Source organism: Mirounga angustirostris, unplaced genomic scaffold (assembly GCF_029215605.1).
Source record: "Mirounga angustirostris isolate CCGP_5_RB_7025 unplaced genomic scaffold, mMirAng1.0.hap1 SCAF_11, whole genome shotgun sequence".
Classification (NCBI taxonomy): domain Eukaryota; kingdom Metazoa; phylum Chordata; class Mammalia; order Carnivora; family Phocidae; genus Mirounga; species Mirounga angustirostris.
This window is the reverse complement of record NW_026991719.1, coordinates 14,764,256-14,783,983: the sequence shown is the minus strand read 5'-3', so window position 1 is coordinate 14,783,983 and position 19,728 is coordinate 14,764,256. Positions and strand designations below refer to the sequence as shown.

General features: G+C 38.3%; 1 protein-coding gene across 4 annotated transcripts in view; it reads right to left on the bottom strand.

Annotated features, from left to right (window-relative positions):
- Positions 1-19,728, bottom strand: part of CDKL5 (cyclin dependent kinase like 5) — a 210,902-nt gene that overhangs the window by 130,373 nt on the left and 60,801 nt on the right. For all 4 annotated transcript variants that reach the window (XR_010406049.1, XM_064573834.1, XM_064573837.1 and 1 more), the window contains one exon: positions 2,882-3,105. Coding sequence is in view for 3 of the 4 variants with exons in the window: in XM_064573834.1 (XP_064429904.1) it covers positions 2,882-2,945 (64 nt within the window). In the remaining variant the exon portion in view is untranslated. The remainder of the gene's footprint in view (positions 1-2,881; positions 3,106-19,728) is intronic.

Below are 19,728 nucleotides of genomic sequence, written 5' to 3'. Positions count from 1 at the left end.
ACAGACCATAAGTAGTCCAAGGCTTTCTGGCCATTTATAGCCAAGCACTTCCACTTTCTTTGGTATACTTTGATGAGATTCATCACTATAGTTTGGGTTACTTATCCTCTTACCTAGCCGAAAAACTTCTTTAGAGGCAGAACAGAATTGACAGCAAGGTACCCAGGAAACTGAGGTTAGAGTTAAAACTGTGACAACCTAATTAGCAGAATCAAAATGTAATGTACAGTAACTTGAGGTTTGTAGAAATGTCAAGAACATTAACAGACAGACAAAGTCTGCATACATCTATGACAAGGGAACTTCAGAGAGATGAAATTGGGAAATGTGTCTCAAACAGAATCTGGAGAACCAGAACAAGTCTCCCTCACTTTGGTGGAGATGGATGAATCTTATTATCATAGTCAGGACGGAATCAGCTACTACAACCATCCAACTTAATTCCACAATCACCAGGCAATCCTTCAATCCCATTTTAACTGCTCATGCCAGTTTTTCGATGGAATGAAAATACACGGCCCAGGCTACAGGAATGCAGAGTTTACTAGACAGTTTTTAGTTTCCATAATATATATGTATTTCTGAGGTAGTTTACAAAGAAAAAATATATAGCAATGATGGTTTTGACTATAACTAAAACTGACATATTCTGAGCACTCTAGTAGTTTACTTAATCTGAGCTAATTCCTAAGGAGATGATCACCTACAGGTATATTAAGAAAACCAAGGTTGTGATCCAGAAAAACTGGGGCCCAGAATTTGAAACATTCCAACCCTGCTATATCCTATGAGCTGACTGGCTCCAATCAGTAGCTTTACTGCATTAGTTTCTAATTATAACACTTTGGAAAAAAACAAACAAAAAAAGGCAGCTATATAAAACAGTAGATAAGATATCAAGAATGAATTTTATTGGGGTGCCAGGGTGGCTCAGTCGACTAAGTGTCTGCCTTCAGCTCAGGTCATGATCTCAGGGTCCTGGGATAGAGCCCCACATCGGACTCCCTGCTCAGTGGGGAGTCTGCTTCTCCCTGTCACTCTCCCTCTGTGTTCTCTCTCTCTCAAATAAATAAATAAAATCTTTTTAAAAAGAAATTACTAAAAAAAAGAAAAAGAATGAATTTTATTTACATAATTACTATCAATGAAGAAAAGGAAAAGGAGTTGACTGGTGAAGGGAGAAGGATCCATTCTTTTTATATGGTTTCGACTTCAGACCTTAGAGCAAGCACCCAATAATTAGACTGTATTTTTTTTTTTAAGATTTATTTATTTTAGAGAGAGACAGAGAGAGAACAAGAGCACAGGGGGAGGGGCAGAAGGAAAGTGAGAGAGAATCCCAAGCAGATTCCGTGCCCAGCACAGGGCACAATGTGGGACTTGATCTCACAGCCCTGAGATCACAACCTGAGCCAAAACCAAAATCAGGCACTTAACCGACTGCACCGCCCAGTCACCCAGACTGTATTTTAATTGTTTCTCTTTATTTGAAAAGGATTTAACTACTTAATATTAAAATCTAGAACAGCTTTGCTGTTCACAGGTAAATCTTCAAAACCTCTTTTAAAATTCACATTTGAAAATTCATAAAATAAAAATTTTTATAACATTTGCTTTAAAGATATAAATGCTAGGGGCACCTGGATGGCTCAGTCAGTTAAGCCTCTGACTCTTGATTCAGCTCAAGTGGTCATAAGATCAAGCCCCACACTGGGCTCCAGGCTGGGCGTGAAGCCTGCTTAAGATTCTCTCTCTCTCCCTCTCACTCTGCCCCTCTTCCTCCTCCCTTCCCCCTCTAAAAAAATAAATAAATGCTAAGAAACCATAATTATAATTACTCATACCCTGTTAACAGAATCATTTCTCAAAATCTCCATAAAGTTATCTTTAAGTCAAAAGCAAAAATTACTAAGAAGGAAAAATCAGGCGGGCACCTGGATGGCTCTGTGGGTTAAGTGTCTGCCCATGCTCAGGTCATGATCCCAAGGTCCTGTGATCGACCCCACACATGCGGCTCCCTGCTCAGTGGGGAGTTGCCTTCTCCCTCACCCTCTGCCCCTCCCCGCCACTGTGCTCTCTCCTGCTCTAATAAATAAAATCTTTTAAAAAAAAAAAAAAAAGAAGGAAAATCAGGAAGACTTAAGAAAAATGAATTACCATATTTCATCAAATTAATGATGTCATTAATCATAAGCATTATTTTATGTACTACTAGGGGGGGAAAAGAACTGCCATTTAAACCATGACATGCTATGGATTATAACTCACATCCTGATTTCAGAAATGTTAAAATATAACCAAGTTGTGTGCCTCAGAATTTATAAAAATGTGGTTTGTCATTCTCAAAGACAAATAGAAGTTATTCACTTATTTACCATGTATTAAGCAAAATTTAACTTATACAAATAAATTTTAAGTTATCCAAAATAAACTTGATATAAAAATAAAATGTAACAAAAAATTATAGACTATGAAACCGTAATTGCTAATGAAAACAATGAAATGAAGGCAGCCTTGGGAAACCTGGCTGGCTCAGTCAGAAGAGCATGCAACTCGACCTTGGGGTTGTGAGTTTGAGCCCCACCTTCAGTGTAGAGATTACTTAAAAAAAATAAAATCTTTAAAAAAAAAAAAAAGAAAAGAAAAAAGAAATGAAGGCAGCCTTAAGAAATATCTGATTTAGTAAATTTTAAAGGGCTTTAAAATATTAACTTTCAATTGGAGAATAAAACCCAAATAGCACAATTTTATTTTTAATATTTCACTTAAGCACATATCTGAATTAATATAGGTAAAATTAACAGGATCTGAATTAGTAACCTTTTCAGTGGTAAGTATAACTACATACATTGCTCAGAAACTCAAGGAATGCTAAACTTACCTTCACCTACAACCCCAAGGATCTCAAATTTATTCATCACATTACCAATGTTAGGAATCTTCATGAAGACAAACTCCTCTTTTGATGCAAGCCACAGAACATGGCATCAAGAAAGAACTTCTAAGAAAGTTGTGAAGTAGAACCAAAATGTCGAAGGAAGAAATTCTCACAGGTTGGCAGGGACTTTCACATATTTGTTCTAATGTGAAGTATTAAATGATTCCCTGAAAGAGAAAAGAAAAAAGCCATTAAGTTTTATATTCAGCACTCTAATAATCTATCCTATTATTTTGTACAGTTTTTTTAAATGTTAATGTTTCATATACTTAAAAAAAAAAAAAAAAAAGAAAAAATAGCAAGAGAGAAGAACCCAAAATGGAACAAAAACAAATGTACCTAACTGTATTTGAAATGAATAACATAACCACATTGAAGCGGGGAGGGGGAGTCAGGGGGAAAAGAATTAACTCCAGGTAACTTTTGAAAACAATGTTTTAACTACACACTCTCCTCAAGCTAAAAACAAAAAAAATTATTTATAAACAAATACTATACTTATATACTTGTTTTTACACAGAGGTATGAAATTATGTTTGTTCTAGGACTGAGCAAATAAGCAAATAAATACATTGTGGATAATGAGAGTTTGGCTTCTTATTCTCATAAAAAGAAGTTACAAATATGAAAAGGATGAAGGCTTGGAATTAGAGCTAACCATAGGAGCTCAGTTCTTAATAGAAAGATGCAGAAATAGATATAAATGTGTGTGTAAATATACATACACACATATACATATTCCGTAGCTCTGTCTGCTGAGGAGGCCTAGAAGCAATGACACTCCAACATCCCACCAGGACAGCCAGTGCACCAATAAAAGGAAACAGCTTCCTCAGAGAAATGGCTGATTCCCAGGCAAGAGCAAGGAAAAGTACAATATGAGCCCAGCATATACTTTTGTGGTGCCAGAAAGGCTGGTAATGCTCAAAGAATGACAGGAGCATGTCTGAAGGACACAGGAATCTCTTCTGGTCAAATGAGAAACAACTAAACAAAATAAATGAAAATAGTAGATTATAAACCATAGAATAAAATAAAAACACACCAGTCCTTACATAAATAAATGAGGGGAGAAGGAAAAGCTCTTTCTGAGAGTATAATTCCAAATAATAAATGTAGTGATGGAATTAGAAAATCACCATTTGGCAACCACCCTGGTAATAATTATTTCAGGCAAGTATCATCAACATATGCTGAAACTAGTGGTTTAAGGTTTGATGGAAAACAGGATATTATCTAGTCTCAAAGTAGTTCCACTACAAAATAGCCACTAATTAAAAGGGGAAAAATAGTAATTTCATAGTGAAGAATCCTGCCAGACACCACCTTAATTAAGTGATCAAAGTTAACATTGTCAATAATAGAACAAGTCAACATCATATGCCTTCTGATAGGATACAACACAATGTCACTTCTGTGGCATTCCTTCCAAAAAGGTAAAACAGACAAGCCCAAACTGAAGGACATTCTACTAAGTAACTGTCCCGTATTCTTTAAAAATGTCTAAGTTAGGGCACCTGGGTGGCTCAGTTGGTTAAGCGACTGCCTTCGGCTCAGGTCATGATTCTGGAGTTCCAGGATCGAGTCCCGCATCGGGCTACCTGCTCAGCGGGGAGTCTGCTTCTCCCTCTCCCGCTCCCCCCTCTTGTGCTCTTTCTCTCTCTCACTCTGTCTCTCAAATAAATAAATAAAATCTTTAAAAAAAAAAAAAAAGTCTAAGTTATAAAGGACAGGGAACCAAGTAACTGTTCCACAAAAGAAGATTAGGAGATGTAATAACTAAATATAATGTATGATCCTGGACTGGATTAAACCAGGACAAGAAAAAATATTTTTTTTACTAAAATTATTGAGTGATGTACCACATGTGACTGTGGTTAATATTATATATTTGAAAGTTGTTAAGAGAGTAGATCTTTCAAGTTCTCATCACAAGGAATAAAAATTGGTAACTGTGTAGTGATGAATGTTAACTAGACTTACTGTGATCATTGCACAATATATACAAATATCGAATCACTATGTTGTACACTTGAAACTAGTATGTTTCATGTCAATAATAGTTCAATTATGAATTAATAAGGTGCAGCCCAGAATCTCTAGAATAAGACAGTCTAATAAAAAAATTTAACAAAAAGGGCGCCTGGGCGGCTCAGTTGGTTAAGCGACTGCCTTCGGCTCAGGTCATGATCCTGGAGTCCCTGGATCGAGTCCCGCATCGGGCTCCCTGCTCCGCAGGGAGTCTGCTTCTCCCTCTGACCCTCCTCCCTCTCATGCTCTCTGTCTCTCATTCTATCTGTCTCAAATAAATAAATAAAATCTTTAAAAAAAAAAATTAACAAAAAAAGAACGAACACCAACATTTTTAGAGATAAAGTCTGCAACTTAAACCATTCAGGAAAAAAATAATAAGTACATGTGTATGGAGGAAGAGACAAAGAATGATTAAAATGTTAACATTTGGGGAATTTGGGTCAAGGGTCTATGAAACAGGAAATTCTTCGTACTATCTATGCAACTTTTCTCTAAATCTGAAATTATTTAAAAATAAGTTATTTTGTTTCAAAAAAACCTATCCCATCTTTATGAAAAATAACAGCTGTACCAACACAAAATATTGGTTTAAAAGGAAAAAATAAATCAAAACCAATAAATTCTTTGCTGCCTATGAAATTTGAAACTTTTTAAAAATAAGAGTACCCATGTGGTATGGAAAAGTACTGACTTAAAGTGTGCCTTTTCACATGCTGATGGTAGAAATACAAACTGATACAAGCTTTCTAAAGAGCAGCATGTCCATAATTAAATGCTTTTAAATGTTTATAGCATGATAAAGTATCTGACAAACTCATACAATAAACATCATTCATAAAGGCAAAATTTCTCAGAGACCTCTCTAAAAAAGTGGTATTTGAGTTGAAACATATCAGTAACAAGAAGGAGCCAGCCATACAAAGATCTAAGTCAGTCACATTACAGGTAAAAGATGCTCAGAGTGCTTCTGAAAATGAATTATTCTTTTATTTTCTATAGCTGATTTGGAAGAACACCCAGGAAGTATTTAAATATCCCACTCTGCCAATAATGGCATGGCTCATTTCAAAGGAACCTTGAGATAAAAATTAAATCATTCCCACTAAGAAGACCCAGCCCCCCAAAAGTTATGTACCTAAGTATATATAAAGAACATTTGGTCCCACCTATTCTCTATATGGAAATGAAAATTGAGTAATGCAAACTGGGAATCAGAATTCAAACGTGAGGTAAATACATAATATAGGTGTCAAGAGCAGTCTTTTAACTACCAGTATTCATAATGAGAAAAAAACTGCATCCCAAATTAGATTTCACTACAATTTTATATGAATAACACTGAGTAATTTTTAAGACCTAAAAACTCAGATACTTTAGCTTCAACTAACTAAATAACTTGGATGAAATCCCTTTGAGGACAAATACAAATACTGGAGGAAATATTTTAAAACAGCCTAAAAACCCCAAAGACAAGATTGTAAAGAATTAGCTGGTTGAAATCAAGGCAAAAGAATTGGACCCAGAGATATAATCCGAACCACCCAAAATGGTTTCAGCTCTCAGGCACTTGAAGATCCAGAAAAAAAATGGGAGAAAAAAGCTCTTAAAACCTTTAAAACCCAGAAGCAAAAGTCAAAGGCAAGAGTGCCAAAGGAGGAAGTTTGATAAGCCACCACTCACTTAAAGCAGAAACCTCAGAGCTACACTCCCAGGATAAAGGAAACCAGAAATAAATCAGCCCTTGGACAGACTTGAATTACAGTTTCATGTTATCTGAGTGACCAAAACTCTCAGTGATGGATAACCTGGATGATGACCACACTCTAAAACTATACCAGATAAGGAGCTGGTAAGAAAACTAGGCAAGTTTGACTTTGATGAGAGATGGCGGACATCTAAATGTCTGAAGACTCTTTGAAAAAGAGGGAATAGAGCAGATGACTTGAATTACTTTAGGGGGAAGAACTAAGATCAGAGGTATAAGTGAAAAGGAGACAGATGTCAGCTCAGTAGTGACTGGACATCAATGAACCATCAATGGTTACTCATGCATTCTTATAAATCTCTTACTCATGCATTCTTTTTTTTTTTCTTTTTTTTTTTTAAAGATTTTATTTATTTATTTGAGACAGAGAGAATGAGAGACAGAGAGCATGAGAGGGAGGAGGGTCAGAGGGAGAAGCAGACTCCCTGCGGAGCAGGGAGCCCGATGCGGGACTCGATCCAGGGACTCCAGGATCATGACCTGAGCCGAAGGCAGTCGCTTAACCAACTGAGCCACCCAGGCGCCCATCTTACTCATGCATTCTTATAAATATCTGTCACATAGCTGCAGTGGGCCAGACCACTTTAGACGCTTCAGGATACAGCAGTGAACAACACAGACAAGGCCCTTGCTCTCATGGAGCCTAATAAGGGGAGAGAGACAGTAAACAAACAAACATGATCATTCCAGGCACTGACAAGTATTACAAAGGAAAGAAAACAGTCTTTCGGTAACGGGGGGTGGGGGGGGTGGGGGGGGTGAAGAGACGACCCTCTTTTAGATAGGGTGGCCTGGGAAAGGCCTGTCTGAGGAGTTGAGATTTGAGCAAAATCTGTTTAATGTAAAGAAACAAGCCACAGGAACAGGGACGGGTGAAGAGCGTTCCAGAAGTACAAAGACCCACAGAGTTTGACAATTTCAAGGAACAAAGAAGACCTGTGATCTGAAGCATAGCAGACAAGAAGGGGACCAGCAGGGGGCAGGAAGAGGCCGCTGGATGCAGTTTGGCCTGGCCATGGTAGGAAAGTCATGCACTAAACTAGATGTCCTCTAAGATCCCTTCCAACATGAAAATTCTAAGAATCTTTTAAAAACCTTGAGTTTTTTTAGTATTAACTTTGTAAACAAATAACAGAATAAACTTTAAAGTGGATGTGTTCTGCACTAAGAAATACACCTAGAATTAAGCAAACTTGTCTCTGTATTGGCAAGCAAGTACCTACAAGAACTGACAGAAATGGAAGGCTTATAATTTATTTCATGTATTATTAGTATTGAATTTAAGAGTTGCCTGGGCCTTGAATGTTTCGTTTGTGCTGAAATTATAATCTTCATCTCAACGGGTCTTTTCTTCTTCCCAAAGAGAGTACCAAAATCAGTTGAATCATGAGTTTTGTTCTTGTCTCTGGCATTGTTTTTATACATACAAATGAGAGAACCATTTTGTCACTGAAAACGGCACAGGAATGAATTTGGTACATGACAAAACTTGTTATAAGAAAGTTTAAATGGTTTGAAAGCATCTTAAAACTCATGATCCATGTATAGAAAGAAACCATGTCTATGGAAAGCACAGCCTTGTAAAAAAACAAAAAATCCTAATTACTCTCCTTGGAGAATTTCTCCGTGTTGCATATAAGTGAGAAAATGCACTAGTTTTCCTCCTAGATGAGACCACATCACCCATAATTAATAATTTTTCTTTATTCTACCAATAGTAGAAAAAGTGATTTATCAATCCATTCTCTATAAATCAATTCCCATTATTAAATCCAACTGATATTTGACTATCATGAGTAACATACACACAGTTTAATACATAAACATTTCAAACTTCCAAACGTAGCTTTACCTCCCCACTGTCTACAATCCATCCACAAGGTAGGAAATTCAGTAACAACTCAATGGATCTCCTTCTACCCAGCTACTTGATATTTCACCTAAGCACTGCCAATCCTAGAGAACTCTTTAGTTTTCTGAGACTCCTAGGGCCTCATGATTCAGATTGAAAAAAAGAGCTCAACTCAGATCAGAGAAATTCAGGGTTCAAATTAATATTGTACTTTTTTTTTGTTTTTACTTAAGTAATCTCTACACCCCATGTGGGGCTCAAACTCATGACCCTGAGAACAAGAGTTGCATGCTCTTTCAATTGAGCCAACCAGGTACCCCAATATTGTACTATTTAAGACACACTATTGGGGGCACCTGGGTGGCTCAGTCGTTAAGCATCTGCCTTCAGCTCAGGTCATGATCCCAGGGTCCTGGGATCGAGCCCCGCGTGGGGCTCCCTGCTCGGCAGGAAGCCTGCTTCTCCCTCTCCCACTCCCCCTGCTTGTGTTCCCTCTCTCGCTGTGTCTCTCTCTGTCAGATAAATAAATAAAATCTTTAAAAAAAAAAAAAAAAGACACACTATTGGTTAAAAAGGTTTTGAAGGTACTTGCATGAATATATAAGTATCAACTTTATCTTGGTTTCCATGGGATAATTTGTTCTGACCTCCAAATTCCAAATAACTGATTTTAAAATAAACTTACAAAAGTTGGGGACCACACCTAGATATTGCTGAGTTGATGTGGATCAGAAAATGGATCTAAGTTATTGTCCTCTACTCAAAAACAACAACAACAACAACAAAAAAAACTAACATTCACCTGAAAAAAGATAGAAAGAACTGAAGTCCAAGACTGTTGAAGAACACTCACAGGATTTAAATGAAATCAAGACCAGTGGCCTAGATACATTTCATCCCTGAAATGCTTTAAGACTTCGGAGATGAGACTGCGGAACCTTAGTGGTATTGGGCAAGTCCTACAGAAAAGATGAAAAAGACTGGCCTAGAGCAAAAGTAGTCACATTTTTCAGAAAGGGTAAAATGATACATTCTGTAAACAACACTGCACTTGTGAACTTTTAATTAAACAATCATTCAATAAATGTCTTGAGAGCTAACCATATGCTAGGCACTGGAATAGACAGTAGGAACTTATCAGTAAAGGAAACAGACAAGACTCCTTACTTCATGGAGTTTATCAAAGAATCACAGAATAAGCATAAAATTGCAAATATAAGTCCTATGGAAAAGAGATATAAGGTGCTACAAGGGCTTGTAAGAGGGTTGCCACCTAATTAGGGAAGGTTGGCTTTTCCAGAGAGAGTGTCCAGTAAGCTAAGATCTGTAGGACAATTAGACATAAACTTATGGAGGAGGAGGAATGCTCCAGGAGAGAACAATTTATGTGAAAGTCCCAAGTCAGAAGGGAACATGACAGAGACAAGAGACTCAAAGGTAGCAGGGGTGGGGTAGTTAATAACCTAGTACCAGGTGAGACTGGATAAATAGATTAGGTTATTTTACATAGTTACAATTATCTTTATCATAAGACACAAGGAGACACAGGAGGGTTTGAACAATGGGAGGGGTGGGTTCAGGGGGTGGTATGACAATCAGATGATATGTGTTTGGAAAAAAATCATATAAGCTACAGAGAAGTGGATGGCTCATTACAGGGAAGAGAAGATGCCAGTTTGGGGGCATAACAAGTGGAAAGCCACAGCAGACACCCAGGTGAAGAATTAGGGCAGGATGGACTTAGTTGGTGAATATAAAGAAAATGAATAAATTAAGAAATATATTTGGAGGGGAAACCAATACAATTCAGGATGGATTAGAGATGGGAACTATAAGAGAAAACAAGGATTGGCGCATGGCTGGCTCAATGGGAAGAGCATGTGACTCTTGATGTTGGGGTCATGAATTTGAGCCTCACATTGAGGGTAGTTTACTTAAAAAAATTGCAAAGCCTTATTCCAAATCTCTGTACTCTGTACCACCCCACAGTGCCTACACCCAAAAGGGAATAAATCTCAAAAAAAAAAAAAAAGAGAGAGAGAGAGAGAAATCAAGGATAACTTCTTGATTTGGAGTTTGGGCTATGAGTAGTTGGAGGTTGTTTCTTGATTGAGGAAAACTAGAAAAGCAGATTAAAGGAAGGGAGAAGGGGGGAAATCCAGGATTCTGCTTTAGCCATGTTAAGTTTGCATTTAGATATATATAAAAATGAAACAGACAAAAACCAAAGGGAAAAGAAAAATAAAAAACTGAGGAAAAGAATTTGTAACTTATATCACAAAGAGTTCATCCTAACACATAAAAGATTCCTACTGCTTAATAAGATAGGAAGAAACCCAATTTTTAAAATGGGCAAAGTGGGAGACAGCTGGGTGGCTCCTTTGGTTAAGCATCTGACTCTTGATTTCAGCTCAGGTCATGATCTCAGGATCCTGGGGGTGCTGGGATCAGGCCCTAACTCAGGATCCGTGCTCAGCGGAAGTCTGCTTGAGGATTTCTCTCCCTCTCCCTCGGCCCCTCTCTCTGCTCACTCTTAGGCACTTTATCTAAAATAAATAAATCTTTAAAAATAAATAAATAAATAAAATGGGCAAAGTGCTAAAGTGCTATGAACAAATAGTTCACAGTAAAGGAAACACAAATGGCTCTTACATAAAATGTTACTCGACTTTACATATAATAAAAACTGAAGATTAAAACTACACTGAGATTCGGGGTTGGCTCTTTTTTTTTTTTTTTTAAAGATTTTATTTATTTATTTGAGACAGAGAGAATGAGAGAGAGAGAGCACATGAGAGAGGGGAGGGTCAGAGGGAGAAGCAGGCTCCCTGCCGAGCAGGGAGCCCGATGCGGGACTCGATCCAGGGACTCCAGGATCATGACCTGAGCCGAAGGCAGCCGCTTAACCAACTGAGCCACCCAGGCGCCCCGGGGTTGGCTCTTAAACATATAAAACGTTACTCAACTTTACATATAATGAAAACTGAAGATTAAAACTACACTGAGATTCAGGGTGCGTAGCTGGCTCAGTGGGTAGAGCACGGGATTCTTGATCTCAGGGTCGTGAGTTCAAGCCCCATGTTGGGTGTAGACATTACTTTAATAAGTAAATATAATTTTTAAAAAACTACAGTGAGATTCAATTTCTCAGATTAGCAAAAAACAAAATTAACATGCCATGTCGATGAGAGCATGAGGAAATTATGCTTATTCATACACTGCTGGTGGGAATGTATATTAATATAATTTTTGGAGGCTAATTTGATAATATCTTTCAAAACTAAAAACAAACGTATTCTAATGTCACAGCAATTAAATTTCTAGAAATTGATCATCAGAAACACACACACACAGATAAGCATACATAATTCACAGAAGTATTGTTTGTAAAAGCAAAATGGAAACAACCTTTAAGTATGCATCAATAGGGGCCTGTATAAATGAACTGTGGTACATCCATTCAATTTTTTTAAGCTAGAGAAAGAAGGGAAATAGGTCTATTTCACAAATTTGAGTTTTCACTAATTTTCCAATAAATCAAAATTATACTTAAAATTGTATTCTAATTAAATACCACTTATATCTGTTTTGTATACTGGTTCTACATAAAATTATATTTGAAAAAGGATATTTATTGTTATTTTTTGGAAGTTTGAAAAATCTACTAATTGAAGAGTATAAAAGTACATGGTTGAGTTTACTGGACCTGAAGACATCAAGTGTTTTCAAACACTGCCAATAATTTGGAAAATTCACGAAGGCGGCTTCCAGGCTAAACAGTGTCAATGCTGTCACAAATTGATCTTCTTTATTATGTATCCAGATTCGTGGTCCTTGTAACTGATGTGACTGCAGACTGGAGATTACATCAAAGAGATTCTAAAGCCTGGGTTTTTCTCACCAAGGCAAAGTATCAGACTTATAGTTGACCTTGACAACTTTCATTTCCTCAGTTAAAAAAAAATAAAGCTCCTCTGCTGGATGATCTCTGAGGTCCCTTGTAGCTTCCAAACCCCACAATTTCATTTCTAAGAACTCAGAACCTCTCAAACTGAAAATGAGCTTCAAAATCGTCAATTCCTAAGTTGGGACCAGTATAAAATACATACACCCTCCCCTCTCTCTTTTCATTATGATTCCAAATCACTTACCAAAGTAAGTTTCAAGAGCAATTGAGTAAAATCAGCTTAGAACAAGGGAAGGAATGGCATGATTACCTTTCAGCCTATTTCAGAAAAACTGCAAAACCAGAATAAGGAGAATGCTGCTAGCCAAACATCTGGTGATTAAACTATTCCTGGGAGGGTCACTTATGTTAAAGAGAAAAAACAAATAGTAATGATAACTAGACAGCAGCAACTTCCAAGGCATGAAAAAGTCTGGGATATATTCCAAATGGGATAGGAGGAAGTTATTTTTATTTAGAGATATTTGTGTCCTATTTAAAACATAGAAGGAACTTAAAATCAAGCTCAAGATCTTAAACTTCCTCAGTCAGCTCTCTGTCCTGCTAACTTTAGAAGAGTAACAATACTTTGACCAAACAAATAACAGTAAAAATTATAAGCAATCCATCAAGGCAATTAATTGATGAAAGCATTCAATTAAGGTCAAGAAATCTGAGGGGTGCCTAGGTGGTGGAGTTGGTTGAGTGTCAGACTCTTGGTTTCGGCTGGGGTGGTGATCTCAGGTTTGTAAGATCCAGCACAACGTTGGGTTCCGGGCTCAGTGCGGAGTCTGCTTGAGATTCTCTCTCCCTCTCCCTCCACCCCTCCTGCTCGTGCTTGCTCGCTCTCTCTAAAGTAAATAAATAAATCTTTAAAAAAGAGAGGGATCTGAACACATAACTGATAAAAAAATTTTAAATTTAAAATAAATTAAAATTTAGTATGTTAAAAGGAAAGATAGGGGTGCCTGGGTGGCTCAGTTGGTTGAGTGACTGCTTTCGGCTCAGGTCATGATCCTGGAGTCCCAGGATCGAGTCCCGCGTCGGGCTCCCCGCTCAGCGGGGAGTCTGCTTCTCCCTCTCCCGCTCCCCTGTCTTGTGCTCTTTCTCTCTCTCTCATTCTCTCTCTCAAATAAATAAAAAAAAAAAAAAAAAAAAAAAAGGAAAGATAGGTTTTTTCCTTCAAGGAAATTACAATTAAAAAAATAAAACAAAATTATGGTTAACAGGACTTTTGAATTACAGCTTTCCCACATACTAACTTAATGCTGAGTTGTGGGAAAACATTATAAAACATTATAAATGGTTTGTTTCCATTTATAAACTGGGGCTAAGTGACCCTGACACCAAATATGTGGCATCTTCCAACACCAATTCTCTGGCACCATCTGGGTGTCGCTACAATCCATTCTAACACTAACAACCCAGAGTTAACATTAGACTCCACAGGTTTAAAGGGTTGGTCCCACAGACTTAACTTCAGACACCTGTCACACGTCCCAGGTCCCCAGGCCACCTGCTATTATGTCCAACTTGGCTAAAACTTTGGGGGTTCCCACCAACTCCTCCTCAGGTTTGATAATTTCCTAGAAGGACTCACAGAACTCAGGAAAACACTTACTTACTGATGTGGGGAACAAAGGCAAAATATAGAAAAGAAAATTAAACTTCCTTATAATTTACAGCCCATTGATAAGTACTCGAGATAGGCAGAGTGACCTTCCTCCAGGAACTCAACCGCCACAACATGAATACTTTGCTAAAGGCAAAAGACAACCTTAGCTTGACATTAGCCCAACCTCCACGATTCTGTAAAAATCCCTTTGGAAACTTCTTTTATCTCTACCCACCCCCACCCCCCTACTCCCCCCACCCCTGCCAAAATATATGTTAGCAATCATCCTCCAAACATATGGCCCACTGATATACATCCGAAGGGTCTCATGACTAAGGTTTTACTAGGCAGTAGTAAATGACTCCTCAAGGTCCTGGAAACCTTGTTTCCAAATTCCTTAGGGACTTACACTATCCCTAACCTCCTCCAAACTTGAAAGTATATAATCGGCAGCTTCTTACAACCCAAGTGCAGCTCTTTCTGCCCACAGGTCCTTTCCCAGTGCCTTAATACAACTGCCCTTTTTGCACTGAAGACATCTCAAGAATTCTTTCTTGACTGTTTGCTCCTGAACCCCAACATTTCACATCACTTACCATTGCTGGTTTATTATAAAGGATACTTAACTCAGGAACAGCCAAATGGAAGAGATGAATAGAACAAAGTATTGGGGAGTGGGGGGGAAGCACAAAGGGCTTCCATGCCCTCTTAGGGTGCACCATCCTCCAAGCACATCTGTGTGTTCACCAATCCAAAAGTTCCCCAAACCCAGTTCTTTAAGGGGTTTTTATGAGGGTTTCATTATGTAGGCATGATTCACTAAATCACTGACCATTGATAACCGAACTCAATCTCCAGCCTCTCTCCCTTCCCCAGCAGTAAGAGGTAGGAGAAGGGAGCTGAAAGTTCTAACCTACTAGGAGCACCTGGATGGTAAAACACATGGCTCTTGATCTTGGGGTTGTGGGTTCAAGCCCCACTTTGAACGAAGAGCTTACTTAAAAAAAAAAAAAGAAAGAAAGAAAGTTCTAACCTTCTAATCATGGCTTATCCTTCTGGTGACCAGGCCCCATCCAGAAAGTTATCTAGGGACTCTGCCAGGAGTCATCCCACTAACATACAAAAGAGACTATCACTCAGGAGGATTAAGGTTAATATTTTTAAGACAATAACAGAATACTGAATAGACAAGGTAAAGGCATTCTAGGCAAAGTTTGTGCTAAAATAGGCAAAAAAAAAAAGACTATTTGTAGAATTCAAGTCATTCTGCTTCTCTGAAATCAGGGCACAGGTCCAGGAATGGCAAGAAATGAGGCTAGGACTAAATCATAAAAACCTTGTATACCAAGCCACAGGTATGTTTCCCTATATTTAAAGAAAGGATTCAACTACATACAGTACTAGAACTTTGAAGTCCTCTGCCAGAGACAATAGTAAATCAAGAGAAGCCTTTTAGGCGAATACTTATCAGTGTTGTTTCAGAAAAATCACCATGGAGGCAGAAAGAAGGTTAGGGCAGAAACACTAATCAAAATGCTACTGGACTGATAGAGGCCAGGCACAAAAGGATGAAAATCTCAACTAAAGAAGCAACAGAACAGAGAAAGGAGGACAGATTTAAGACATTTAGAAGATGTATCCAGGGGCGCCTGGGTGGCTCAGTCATTAAGCATCTGCCTTCGGCTCAGGTCATGATCCCAGGGTCCTGGGATTGAGCCCCACATCGGGCTCCCTGTTCCGCCGCGGGAAGCCTGCTTCTCCCTCTCCCACTCCCCCTGTTTGTGTTCCCTCTCTCGCTGTCTCTCTCTCTCTGTCAAATAAATAAATAAAATCTTTAAAAAAAAAAAAAAAAAAGCATCTGCCTTCGGCTCAGGTCATGATCCTGGAGTTCTTGCTCAGTGGGGTGTCTGCTTCTCCCTCTCCCTCTGCCTTCCCTGCCCCCCGCTCGTGTTCTCTCGCTCACTCGCTCACTCTCTCTCTCAAATAAACAAAATATTTTAAAAATATAAATTAAAAAAAAAAGATGATGTATTCAAAAGACACAGTGACAGGGCACCTGGGCAGCTCAATCAGTTGAGCGTGGGACTCTTGGTCTCAGCTCAGGTCGTGAAACAGAGCCTGAGTCAGGAGACCCGAGTCAGGAGACCCAAGTCATGCTCTGCGCTCAGCAGGCAGTCTGTTTGAGATTCTCTCTCCCCCTCTCCCTCTGCCCCTTCCCCGGCTCCCGTGGGTGCACGCATATGCTCTAAAAAAAATTTTTTTAAAGGTATTTAAAAAAAAAGAAAAAATACAGTGACAATTTTAAAATAGTTGATGAAAGAGAAATGGAGAATGTAGAGGCTGCTTTTAGGCCGCCAACTTGAACAACAGAAACCTGAATAAGGTAGAAGGGTCCATAGTGATCGCCTACCTCTTGGCTGAACACAAATAGGCCCATTAGGCAACTCACCTGAAAATATCCATAAGCCCTAGCTGACCAATGGGTTACTTACACCTGGACACAGGTACCAAAAAAAGACAAATTTCACACTTCCCACACCTCGTTCACCTTCCCCCTTAACTACAAACCCCCACTGCCTTATGGCAAACAGTCTCTACGTCGCTATCCTGCCTGCCACCCCCATGCAATGTACTCAATAAACTTCTATCTCCTTTGTTCTGCCTTGGGTGAATTCTTTCACCACCTGTGCTGCTGGGAGGCCACCGGTTGGGAGGCCCCACGGAGAAGTCCAGATGATTGCAAAACTTCTGCCTTGACTACTAGGTGTACTGGGGGCACTGCTAACTGAAACTAGGAATACAGAAGAGCATTAAGAAAACAGTATTATATGGCTGCCAATTATGGGATCTCATATGTTTATATGGGAAGCTTTGTGCTGTACAATACAGATATATCATGGATAGCTGAATGAATGCAGAGTTAAACTTCAGGTCAATAGTAAGGAATATAAGCCATATACATTGAAAATATGAAAAATTCTAGGCTTAACATACTTAATTTCCAACTTAAGGCAACCTCATAAGGAATATAACCTGCTCTAAGGGTAAAACAGCCTGTCATATATTCTCAGCCTCCATGATTAAGTAGTCACTTTTCACATGAATCCATTATAATCACATCTTTATAGAATCCTTGGAAAAGATGCCTTGGAAAGAGATTGATTCATACAATCATGGCATTGTGATCAACACAAGCCAGAAACTTTGGAATCATTTAGACCAGAGTTTCTCCAACTATTTGAAGATTTTATTTGCCAGAGAGAGAGAGAGAAACAGAGTACAAGCAGGGGAAGCGGCAGGCAAAGGGAGAAGCAGGCTCCCTGCTGAGCAAGGAGCCAGATGCGGGACTCTATCCCAGGACCCTGGGATCATGACCTGACCTGAAGGCAGATGCTTAACCGACTGAACCACCCAGATGTCCCAAGAGTTTCTCCAACTATTTGCAGTAAAGGTCTACTTTGTTTGTTTTTCAATCCCACGTTACTGTTTTGTAAAATACAGTAAGAATGGGGTGGCAATATTAAATTACCTTAAATTTCTATACTCTTACACTCATTTTAAATACTTTTCTACAAAATACTTAATACTTTCAAGACTCAATATTTTAAGTGTAAAAAAAATCCTGAGATAAAGATGTGGTACACACACACACACACACACACACAATGGAATATTATGCAGCCATCAAAAATGAAATCTTGCCATTTGCAACGACATGGATGGAACTAGAGGGTATCAGGCTAAGTGAAATAAGCCAATCAGAGAAAGACAATTATCATACGATCTCACTGATAGGAGGAATTTGAGAAACAAGGCAGAGGATCACAGGGGAAGGGAGGGAAAAATGAAACAAGACGAAACCAGAGAGAGAGACAAACCATAGGAGACTCTTAATCTCAGGAAACAAACTGAGGGTTGCTGGAGGGGAGGGGGGTGGCAGGGACAGGGTGGCTGGGTAATAGACATTGGGAAGGTACATGCTATGGTGAGCACTGTGAATTGTGTAAGACTGATGAATCACAGACCTGTACCCCTGAAACAAATAATACATTATATGTTAATTTAAAAAAAATCCTGAGAATTCATAATCCAAAAAGGGATCCACTGATTCCAACAAAGAAATACATTTAAAAACATATAACCATTATTTATAGGAAGAGACCATGACTTACTCTTTTTGGACTAAGGTTGTTATATCATTTTACTATCAAAAACTTAATTTCCAAGGCATCTGGGTGGCCTTCGGGCATCTGCCTTTGGTTCAGGTCACAATCCCAGGGTCCTGGGATCAAGCCCCGCACATCTGGTTTCCTGTTCAACAGGGAGCCTGCTTCTCCCTTTCTCTCTCTGCCTCTCCCCCTGTACACGCTCACTCTCTCTCAAATAAATAAAATCTTATTTTAAAAAATTTAATTTCCCACTGCCTACCCCAAAAAGTCTAAATTTCTAAGGCACAAATGTCAAGGAAAATAACTAACAACATCTCTTTCCTCACTCACTCACTCATTTATTCATCATTCAACAAAAATACCTATTGAATACCTATGAAGTAGGTTAGAGATCATCTCATCTGACCTTTTTTTTACAGAGGGGAAAATTTAGGCTCAGGGTAATATATTACTTAATGTAAAATTAACTATAACCTTTGGCAATTGCTTTCCTGTGAATTTAACTATACTCTTTGGCAATCACCCACTTTCTCCTCTATAAGAATCCTTGGCTCCAAACCAACTACACTTACGCATCAACACCTAGAACATGCCTTTCACATTCCCACTTCCATGCTTTTGTTCAGATCATTTCCGCACGCCTAGTCCCAGTCTTTGCTGACTGAAAATGTTAGCCATCATTTTTCAAAAATCAAGTAAATTGTAACTTCCTCTCTATTCAGTGCACTTAAAAGTTATCCTCTATAAAATCTATAAGCTCACCTTTTTCTTTTAAGATTATTTGATAGATTCCCATGATAAAAATTCAAAAGAAGAGTCTATAAAATCTTAGTCTTACATGACTTGAATCATATACTTAAATATTATTGTTTACATACATGTCTATCTCCCTTAATCAAAATTTCCTAGAAACTAGATACCATCCATCCATACCTTTACTAAATGCTGTGTCTAGGCCTTGCACATAAAATAAGTACTCAAAAAAATATTTTTTTAATTTCTAAAACAAAACAGAAAAATAAAATTCAGGTACTTCCAAAGCTTGGGGGGGGGGGTTCATTTTCATTCCTACCAAATCTTTTATAAAGTATCAAAATAAAAATCAATCCACACTTCAACTCTTTTCTGCCTGTCAACAGAGAAAGAACTTAATAATGATCCACATTTCCAAAATAAGACTTGACTATGCATATTTGTAACAGTGACTGACAGAGAATGAACTTGTAAATAATATCACTCTCAACTACCATCTTTATGTAGATTATCCATAGTATACTTTACAGATCCACAGTACTTGTTTTTTGTTGTTTTTTTTTTAAAGATTTTATTTATTTATTTGAGACAGAGAGAATGAGAGAGAGCACATGAGAGGGGGGAGGGTCAGAGGGAGAAGCAGGCTCCCTGCCGAG